At 46.2% G+C, this 10,974-nt stretch overlaps 1 protein-coding gene across 1 annotated transcript in view; it reads left to right on the forward strand.

The window, feature by feature from the left end:
* Positions 1-10,974, forward strand: part of LAMP1 (lysosomal associated membrane protein 1) — a gene marked incomplete at its 5' end in the record, with an annotated part of 16,555 nt that overhangs the window by 940 nt on the left and 4,641 nt on the right. Inside the window, 4 exons of the mRNA XM_026044288.1 lie at positions 5,657-5,772; positions 7,058-7,271; positions 7,378-7,539; positions 10,908-10,971. Coding sequence (XP_025900073.1) covers positions 5,657-5,772; positions 7,058-7,271; positions 7,378-7,539; positions 10,908-10,971 — 556 coding nt within the window. The remainder of the gene's footprint in view (positions 1-5,656; positions 5,773-7,057; positions 7,272-7,377; positions 7,540-10,907; positions 10,972-10,974) is intronic.

Below are 10,974 nucleotides of genomic sequence, written 5' to 3' on the forward strand. Positions count from 1 at the left end.
ACTCGTGTTTGTTTCTCACATAGGGCAGCAAGCTCGGGAGCGGAGTATTCCGTGTGCCAGAGCTACGCTTTTCCTGCTGCATTTCCTCAGAAATATAAAATGCTCCTGCGAGCAAACGTTCTAGGCAATACAGCGGTAAATACTGGGGAGAGGGGAGTGGGAGCTGAAGTGCTTTTCCCTCCAATTTAGCTGCTGCTTTTGAAATACAGAGGAAGACCATGCTCCTCTGCCAGGAAGKCCTGGAAGTGTCGGTGGTACCGTGTGCCAAAGCCAGCAGAGGTGCCTGTGCTCTCCGGTGGGATACAGCAGCACGTGCCCGCTCCCTACTGAAATACAGGCGTTTCCGAGGAAACATCTCCCAAAATTTAGAGTTGATATCACTAAGTAAATGGAGTATCTGAGACTTGGGAAAGGAAAATGAGTTTGGGAAGGCAGCGCGRTGCCGTTTCAGCGCTGTTGACTCAGAATCCACGTGGTTCTGTTGCACAACTCTGGTCTAAAGGGGACTTTTAAGCTGAGCCAGTAGTTGCATTGGATGTGCTGATTAGAACTGCCCTGATAACGGGCATAAATGGGTCTTTAAAACAGTAGTTTGCAGGGATGGGGAGGGGAGGCTTAGATAATAATTTCCAGACAGTGAATAATTTTGTTTTTTCTTAATATGGGGATTGCTAGTTATATAGAACTGCCTGTGACTGGGTATAAGGCAGTTTTCATAAATATATAATTGCTTGTACGTTGTGTGACACTTGAAATACTCTCTTATGAAGTGCTGCTGCTTTCTGCTGCCTGCAGCATTGGTTTTGCCTCATAGTTTCTTGGCGTGCATTGAAACTAAGGTAGAAAACTTGAGACTGTGTGAAGTCTGTCATCCTGTGATAGGCTACTGGGCTTTGACTTTTGCAGCATTTTGGGGCTTTTAAAGCAGCTTCTTTCTTGCAGAGTAAGAACTTTTTATGTTCCCTGACCTGCTGCTTTTGAGATAGGCTCCCATGGTTCCTGTCTGGACTGACAGAACRTGTTTCTAGATTGTTCTGTGGGGAATAGGGCAATTCCTAATGAGTTTTGGGTGGTAAATTGGAGAATGTACTCTAGGATTGAGGGGGAAGAACCCTGCTGACAGGAGAGGATAGGTATTTTATTGAGAAGTTGACTACTGAAGCCTCTGTATTTCTTAAGGAAATTCTTCAGGATTTCTCAGTATTTCTTAAAGGAAAGCATTTTTCTAGGACTGCAAAGGCACCATCCCACTCCTTGTTCCAGCTCAACTGCACCAGCTTAACTGTTTCCCTCTTGGGTCCCACATGATTATTTGGAAATTCTTTGAGAAAGATTAGTGCCATCATTGACTTCTTGGTATTTTTTTCTATTCAGCTTGACCGTAGACCCATTAGCTGTTCAGATACTTTATTATCTTTCCAAATGACATGCCTAATATTTTAGGCGTGTATTTAATAAAAACATAAATATTTTTAAATTGGTAAGCCACACTTTCCTGTCCTTTTTGACTGACTTGAAGGCAACCTGCTGTTCCTTTCACACCGAGGGTGACTTCATTAGCGTTCCATGTCCTGACAGTGCTCCTGGCTGCCCTCACTGCCTCTCCTGCAACTGCCCGTGTCGGAGCATCAGGGACACCCCGACACGGGAGTGCTGCAGCTTCACATGTGCTTCAGGGCGAGCGGCAGGCGCTTGTCCAATGGCTCCTTTGGCGCGCCTSGTTTCTCTTCATCAAGCCTTTACTTTGCTGCTTCTTACTCGCCAGAAGTTACAGTTTGCAATAGGGGCAGTTGCAAACTGTCATTTTGCAAGGAAAGTCTTCACTTGCCTTGCGAGCCATGAGGCCTCCYCTTGTCTTGCCTGGACTAGGAGAGTGGCATCCTGAGGCGGTTGGTTTAATATCTGTTTTCCTGTTGGCTTTCCCCACGCTGTCAGCACAGTGTTCCTGCCTCCAAGGCTGTGCCCGGCTGCCAGCAGCCTGGAAGGGTGCCCCAGCCGCATGCAGGGGTGCAGCTGCACGGGGCAAGTGCAAAGGCTGCTCGTGGGGCTGCTGGAAACGGGCCTCGCGATGCTGGTTGAGAGCTCTTCAGAGCCCCACACGGGCTCGTGTCGTCAGCTGTGTGGACCTGCCCTGGACTTGCTTCCTCTACGTGACGAGCCATGGAGACGTTTCCATGTGATTGGACTCGATGCAACTGTGCAGTTACCTGGCCAAGCCCTAGGGGCAGCACCTCTGAGTGGCTGTGCCTTCCTGATGCTTTCCTACCTGTGTGAGCGGTTTCATACAGGCGGGAGCCACTCCTGCTGTGAGCCTGAATTGCAAAATGGTTTTTTCTAAGTGAACTATGCAAGTGGTTCACCCTGTGAGCTTAAACCAGCCGTATGAAGAGTGGAGCGTGAGGGCRGCTGCGCGAATTTGTCCGTGCCCCTTGGCCAGGGAGGCGGCACTGGCACATGCAGTGTAGCCGGTTCCCTTCCCTTCCCTCCTGAAGGGCCCTTGCTCATCCTCGAGCAAAGCTGCTGCCCCTTTTCACTCCTCCACGCATGTTCAAGGTGTCAGACAGAAGTCAGAGCCAGTCCAGCTTCCTCGTGTGCTTTTCAGATATTCCCCTCTCTTCAGGTTCCTGACTCCACTGATGACAGGTAAAACACTTGCAATATTATGATTATCCTGCCTCAAACAAAGTGGTTCATATGTAAAGGCTTTAAAGAGATCTTTTGCTTTCTTTGCTTTTCTTTTCCTAAAAGCACAAGTGTTAATAAGTAGGAAGTACWGTTTTTTAAAAGAAAAAAAATATACTTTTTTTCTGCACTGTCAAGGTAGTGCAGGTCCTGAATCCTCAGCAAGTGATCTTGCCTTTTTCTTCTGAGAAAGGGCTTGTACCAGGAATCTCTCTGCAAGCGGTACTCATGTTAGAAGAGAAGTGATTAGAGGACAGGGAATTAATTCCTCCTCGGTGGGCTCTTCTTCCCTATCTCTGGCATAAATCTTTAGAGCCTGAAGCACCGAAGTCACCGATTTATTCACAAAAAAATAACAGTGAGTTGACAGGCTTCACTGGAACCATTGAGATGAGTAAATTACTGGAGATCTTGTTGTACATCTTGGAGATGTACTATGAAAAATATACCTTATTTAGATAGCAATAAGCATTTTTTTTGTTACCTCCATGGATCAGTGCCACATAGATCACTGTGTACACACTAACAAGTGCCAAAACACCTTGGCAGAGGTGCAGGGCAGTAATAAAACACTGGCTGCAGCAGTGTGGATACGGATGTGTGGTGGAGCCTGCTAACAAGCATCCCTCAGCTTCAGGCTGCTGAATGGAAATCATGGGCTGCRCTGCAGGCTTTTCCTAGCATTCTAGTTGTTTGCAGCACACATGCAAATAGTCCAGTCCRTAACATAGCCCTGTCACTTAAACTACTTAATGATATGAACTTTGTGCCCAGGTAGACTCTGCTGTGACCCCAGGTGGATATGCTTGACTGATGTAAGAGAATGTAAGTACTAAACAGTGTGAAACCTGCCATGTCCCTGAGGTTGAGACATCCTGGCGGGCTGCAAACCCTGTTCAGAAGAGTCAGGGCTCAGGCTTGGGCCATTGGTTGTCCTGGAGGGTTTCCACTTAAACCAAGTTTAATGCTGTGTGGTAAATCAATTTAACGCAAGTTGTTATATGACAAAGATCATCTTTTTCTTTGACATGCTTTATTATTTCAGTGTGTATTAAGTTTTTGATATAAATAAGCAGCTAGCTTTCCTTGCTGCTCCTCATGCAGTTAGTTCCACCTACATTCTTTCGTGACAAGATGATTTAAGAAATGAAGTTTAAAAGGAGAGGTTCTAATTATTTTTTTATTTATTGTAATTATATTTTATATTGAAGATGATGTAAAAGTAGCCTTTTAAAGGAATCTCCTGGATTACAGGGAAGCACCTGGACTAAGTGAGGTTTCTGTTATGCTAGCATACTTTAGATGATGACTAGCTATCTATGGCACTATTTCCAGCAGAATGGATCCATTTCAACATCTCAAACTTTCTGCATTTGGGAAGTCCAGCTCTGTGAATCCAGGGCACTGCTGTGGAGCAGATAGTGATCCCGCAGGTGCCAGCAGCTTAATAGCAAGAGCATTTAAAYAAGCATAAAGCCAGGAGGCCGGAGGTGTTCCACACCAAAAACCTGGATTCATGTCACGGTGTGGATTTAACATTGTGTTGAGTATCATGTAGCTACTGTTTGGACACCTCATTCTTGTTCTGCTTTCCAAAGGTGACTTGTCTGCTCTTCTTTCCCAGYATCTGTCTTCTATTTGGTACCTTCACGTCTTCCTTTGGTTTTTCTCTTGAATAACCTAGAATGGACAGGCCTTGTGTGCTCTCAAGTCAGCAACCTTGTCTTCACGTGGTTTGTCTCTGCCTTTTTCTTCAAGAAAGCATAAGCAGCTCTATTCTTGAGAAAACAAGCACTTGGGTAAAACAAATAAGTTGCAGATGTGAATTCAACTTGAAGAGAACACTGCAAATTGAAACTTCCATGCGGAAGAGCCTTGGTTATTTCTAGTACTGCACTGAGTTGCAGTGGAGATGATTTTCTTTGTGACTACATGCACTTTCRTGAGAGGGATAAACTTGACGTAAAGCCTGAAGACAATTTTGCTTTGGAATAATCATTTTTTTCTACACTGTTTGTTCTTAAGCAATTTCTTTTTGTGCCTGTCTTAGCTTTTGAGTCTAGACTCTTTAAACAAGTGGGTAAAGTGTATGAAATGTCCGGTCACCTTTGGTACTTCGGCAGGATCTAGTTCTCTTGTCAGGACAAAGTCCTAACTTGCCAGCCAGAAAGCTGCATGTGTTCCTATGGCTAAAGTGCCAGCTACCTGAGTCCTGCTCACAGAAGTCCCACTTTTTCCCTCAGAATTGCCATAATCCACTTGCACACACCATGGTTTAACAAAAAAAAAATTATTTTTTTTTAATTTGGGGCTCACTTTTGATAACCATTTAAGAGCTCGATGACAGGTGATCCGCAGTATCAGCAGTGGGACGGATCAGCCTGCTTGGCTCCTTGGCACTTATTTGCTTGAGATGAACTGAGTTTTCTCTAAGGTTGTAAGGTGGCTGCAAATGCAGGCTCGTGGAAGAGCAGCATAGAAGGAGTGCAGGCTCATGAGCGGGGTTTGCTTCAGGGATGTGTGGTTGGAAAAGAAGGCTGCAAAAAAAAAAAAAGGCAAAAAAAAAAAAAGCTGTAATCAGAAAATTAAAGAAAATGCCCTTATAAATGCGAGTGCTGTGGGGTGACTTTGCTGCCGCGCGGAGCCTGTGAGCGCTGGGTGCTGGGGCCCTGAGCAGCCGTTAAGCAGCCGTTAACGGCAGCCGTTAACGGCAGCTCTGCCTCTCGGCCGGTCTTTCCTGCAGTGAGCGAGCGCGGCAGTGGATTTGGTTTGGGTGCTTTGGTCTTTTAGGCGCTCCCTGGTGTTAAATGTGTCTGGGAGTGATGCTGAGGCTAGCAGAGGGCAGCCAGGTTTCCACATTGAACTGTGCCATTCGGGACATGGCCGCAGGCTGCGGAGCTGTACGTGCCTGTGTCTCTGCTTGGCGTCCAAAATAAAACCTGGTGTGAACATATCTACTTGTCTCCCTTTGCAGGCTTTCTACAGGCTGCTGCTKCGTTCGAGGTGAAGGACTCGAGCGGCAACGTCTGCATCTTTGCGGACATGTCAGTGGCCTTCTCGGTGGAATACAACAGCACTGAGCAGAGAGAGGTGAGGGGAGAGGAGAGCCTCCCGGCTGCTTCTTGACCTGTGTTTTAGATGTTACTGCCAGGGTGCAGCTGAGGCTTTCAGCAAATACACAGGCTTGAAAAACAGCTGCCCCAACCAACTCCTCCTTCTGGCCAGGTTGCTTCTGTATTTCCTTTATTATCCATGCTTCCTCTTAATTAACCGGACTAAGGCTGCCTGAAGCCGTTCCAAATAATAATAAGTRCATGAAATATGTGGCAATTCGGTCACAAAAGTTCAGTTGTGTTGACAGCTAAAATGTCTGTTATTGGGAAAGCACTACAAAGAAAAAATGCTACCAGCCTCCTTCAGGTAAACTTATCATTGCAGTTACTTATGTAGGACTAAACCTAAAATTAAATGGCTGCTGGTGGGTAGCTTTTAAATTTGCCTGAAATCTGTAGCTCTTTTATGTGGGTCTCTGCCTGTTTCAGTATCTGCAGACCTGTGCGTGCAGCTTAACAGCAAAAGTCAGTATAACAGCAAATCCTATTAAGGAAAAAAATAAAAAAAATCTTACTTCCATTTACTCTGCTTCTCAATTTAATATTTTCGGTATCTCTCCTCCTGAATAGGAATTTTGGATTTTTTATAATCTCATTGCAGTAGTATGTTTTAATATGAGATTAAAAGGAGAAAAAGCCCTACTGCTTTGTTACTGGTACAGCTACTGGGTGGAATTTCTCTGATCTGGGAGCCACATGACATAGTGCACGYCTGTGCTGCTACTCCTGGTACAAGTTTACACTCAAAGGGGGCTGCTTCATCCTGTGGCTGTGGCAGTTCCTTGTAAACCCCGAACACTAACTTTGCACTAAACRTTGTTTGGTGTCAGGTGCCGAGTTACTGGTCGATACGTATTGAACGTGAGGAATTGGAGCCAAACCACGCAGGCTGTGCTGGGCACTGCTGTAATGCTCGCTCAGTTGTATTGCAAGAAACAAAGATGAAATCCCCTCATTTTGCACCTCTATTCAGAGTTTGCCATGTTTGATTTGTCTAGTACAGATGTCTCTGCAAATTCCTAGCACKGGTTTAGGGGAGCGGGCTCTAAGCRGTGCTGCAGGCGGGTTCTGTTTTGTCCTCAAATTTCACAGGGACCGAGATCCTTAGAAATCTGAGCACCAGCGCCGTGCTATTTATTGGGAGAGTGGATGCATGTGTATAAATAGACGGCTCACAGGCTGTGTGAGTGTTGGCTCTTTGAGAGCAGTAAGGAATGGCTGCTGTATCATCCCACCTACTCGTTTTGTTCTCTACCCCTCAGGTTGCACACTTTTTCCTTCCACAAAATGCCACGGTACTGCAGCGAAGCACGTGTGGCAAACAAAACACATCTCGAGCAATTCTGGCGTTGGGCTTTGGAGCAGGACATTCGTTAAGCCTGTTTTTCATGAAGAGTGCAAGCCAGTACCGAGTTGAAGAGATAATTTTCCACTACAATCTGTCAGATAAAACTTTATTCCATAATTCGACTGAAGGTAAAATGAAAACCTGGTATTCTTTCCATGTTTACCCCTTCCAGATGCAGTACTGCTTTGTTTCCGTAGATACTGTTGATTCTAACGCCRTGTGATTCTCTTACAGGCAAAGTGATGAAAGTATTACATAAATCTGATATTCAGGCAGATATGGGCACGAAATACAGATGTGTCAACTCCAAGCACATCAGCATGAAGAATGTGAACATCACCTTCAGCAATGTTACTTTAGAAGCCTACGTGGCAAATGGCACTCTCAGTATAAACAGTAGGTATCTTGTGACGAAAAATGCACTTTGTAAGCCAGCATCATTTTCAATKATACTTTATTTTTTTAAGTCCTGACAAGTGATATCTAGGTACGTACGGACTGGATGGGAAGCTCTGACAGCTGTGTCATGGCATCTGTTGAAGCTGTTAGTGGATTTGCTGGAGCTTTTCTCTGTAKGGGTGTCAGCATCCTTTGCTAAAGACACTATGTCCATGGGTTTTGTACAAGCACTAGAGTTCTTTCTTTCCATTCACGAATAAGAGTGTAGATGTGTGCTACAGTAGGTCAGCCAGGCAGGTGGCCTAAATCCTYGTTTGAGGAGGGTCCGATCACTTAGAAGTACCCTCCTCCCGAAGCTGTTGAAACTGGTTCACAGAATCCCAGAATGGTTGAGGTTGGAAGGGATTCCTAGAGACCATCCAGTCCAACCCCCTGCTCCAGCAGGGACACCCAGAGCACGGGKCACAGGGCGGCATCCAGACGGGTTTGGAAGATCTCCAGAGAAGGAGACTCCACAGCCTCCCTGGGCAGCCTGTTCCACTGCTCTGTCACCCTCATAGTGAAGAAGTTCCTCCTCACATGCAGATGGAACTGCCTRTGTTTCGCCTTGTACCCGTTGCCCCTTGTCCTGTCACTGGCCACCACTGAGAAGAGCTTGGCCCCTTCCTCYCTACATTTACCTTTCAGGTATTTGTACGTGTTGATCCAATCCTCTCTCAGCCTTCTCTTCTCCAGGCTAAACAGGCCCAGTTCACTCAGTCTCTCCTCATACGAGAGATGCTCCAGTCTCTTAACCATCTTTGTCGCTCTCTGCTGGACCCCCTCCAGGAGCTCCACATCCCTCCTGTACTGGGGAGCYCAGAACTGGTTCCTGCATTCTCTAGGGAAAGCTGGTGATAACAGTGGGGGACAATAGAGGACTGACTTGTAGGGAGTACCTACATGCCTCTTTGTGCAGAATGTTTTGCAAAATTTTAAGACATTATCTTTTCTATCAGCCTCAATCACAAAATTTTTATCCTGAAAAAGCGCCTCGGATTTTCTCTGCTATCATGTTTAGGTGACAGACTGTTCCCATGGAGTGGGCACCCTCCCTGCTCTCCCAGCAGCACTGTCCTGTTTACAGGACTTTTTCTCGCTCACCCAGGGAACATCAGGCTCTTCCATCAGTTATTGGTCTGAATAGGAAGTCTTCYGTCTTCTGAGAGAAATGTAGAGCTTGGCATTTTTAGCCTGGTAGCCCTGTATGAACAGGTAGTTCATACAGGAAGCTCTGTATGAAGAGAACATCTGTTGAATTGAAATCAGTCCCATGACTGCTAGATCTGAACTCACTGGGAGTAAAAAATGCCGTCTGGAGGGGTCCCTATCCTTTGCCCGATCTCTCCAGGAAATACAGTAGCTACCTGATGCGTCATAATCCCAAAAGGGATATTTCTGTGGTGCCTTTCACTGMTGGCTCACATACTGGTGTGAATTAGTTTCTTGGTTGGTCTTTTCTAATCAGAGTACTGGAGTGTGCAGAAGAAATGTAGACACCAATTGGCTGTTTAGAAAAGAAATCTGTTTTTCTTTAGTCGTCTAAATGTTCCTCTTTTAAGTCAGTCTTGGTCCAGCTCCATTATCAGCAACCTTTTTGTGAGCCTTGATCTTGTACCKATACCATTCATCGAGGGAGGAAAAAAAAAAAGAGATGTATTTTCAGTGGAATCTCCTTTCTAATAATTTTCCTTTCAACACCACTTATTAACCTGCTCTTGCATGKTTTTTTTTTCATTAAAAAAAGTATTGCATTATTTTGGGAGGGTGTTACTTCATTTTCTTATGCAACAAAAATTTATCAGCATTTGACTGATTTTCTGTTCCTACTTCCTACATTCTCTCCATTCTCATCTGGAGTGGCTTAAATTGTCAGGATCACTTCCTCACTGCTGCCTTTTTTCTTTTTTTTTTCCCTTCATCCGACGTTATCACTGTGTCTTGAAAGTATTAAAACCCTACAAAAGACACATGACTTCATGTGATCCAGGGCCAGGCACTGCTTGGCCCAAGTTCAAGGCCTTTGTTTTCTTTTCATTTCCACATCCCTACTGCCTAGCTTATTTTTTTATATTAATGTTTTCCTTTTTTTTTTTTATTGTTATCTTTTATTATCATCTTGGGACTGCACTCAGATCTTTATTCCTACTGCACAATCAGCTATCTCTCTTTTTATTGCTTTTTCTTACTACATTTATTCAAGTAACTCCATAATTGTTGCTTTATCCTTCTTCTCTCTTTATCCCCATCTGGATCCCAGGTGGATCCAGAATGGATCCTCCTTTCCACTCCTCTCCAGACTTGCCCTGTCTTCTTGGCAGGGACTCATAAACTTCAGGTGTGGAAGTGTCCTCATTAGAGGCTCTCYCTCCCTGCCTCATTCATCTCCCATCCTCCACCTTCCAGGAGTGGAGCGGGAATAGGGAAGTGCTGCATTGGAGTCTGTTCAGCAGGTGTGATTGGCTGGTGTTTAAAGGAGAGCTCCTTTCTCTCACTCTTAATCTAAAGTCACTGCTTGGGCGTGGAGGTTATATATCATTCATCTCCCTATATGATGTATCTAGCATCTGCAAGGAGAAGGATCTTTCCTACTGTGAAAATGAGGCAATCTATTGCGGTACTACCTCATTGCTGTAATTCCTGCCATCCTTGGAAGGACTCCTAAGCTTCTATTCCTGAAACAGGGCCGTGGTCTTGGCTTGCCGCATGGGAGCCAGTGTTGCTGCYGCCCTGAGCGCTGCCGTGGCCCTTGGCATTGGCTTGGGCACCAGGGCAGGCGCCTCGTGGGGCCCCGGCGCAGGCCGGGATCCCGGAGCCGGGGSTGTCTGCTCTGGCAGGCAGCTCAGGGCCCCCGTTCTTCCTCCTGCTGCTGCCTTGGAGGTGGGTGCTCAGCTGGACAGGGAGGGAAGGGGGTCTCACTTGTGTGGAGACATCCCCACGTTCTGCCTCCCTCTGGCACACGCGTGCCCGGAGGGCTGAGGCTGTCCYGGCTCTGGACAGAGAGCGGGAAGGCAGTGGCTCTGGCCACGAGGCATTGTTGTGCTCCTCCTGATTCCATGGGGGAGCAGGACGGCAGGAAATGAATGGAAGCACATATGGTGCATGAMTGTCTGTAAAACAGCAGCATAGGCGGCGTTTTCATGTTAGGTTTTAGGAGTTTCGTAAAAACCACCCTTTTTAACAAGATCTTTCCTGTTGCTGCTTGGGATCTGCTGTCAGGAGAAGCTATGTAAAGCTGCCTCCTCCTCCCCTKGAGGATTCACAACAGCGGGATTTCTGTGTAATTCAGTTCTGTTTGGTGACCGCCTGTACCCGCCTCCCTGCAGAGACGGAGTGCGCCGAAGACCTGCCGAGCACGACGGCGGCGGCGGCGAGCACGACGCCGAGGCGGCC

Source organism: Nothoprocta perdicaria, unplaced genomic scaffold, assembly GCF_003342845.1.
Source record: "Nothoprocta perdicaria isolate Ctin4 unplaced genomic scaffold, notPer1 scaffold_358, whole genome shotgun sequence".
Lineage (NCBI taxonomy): Eukaryota > Metazoa > Chordata > Aves > Tinamiformes > Tinamidae > Nothoprocta > Nothoprocta perdicaria.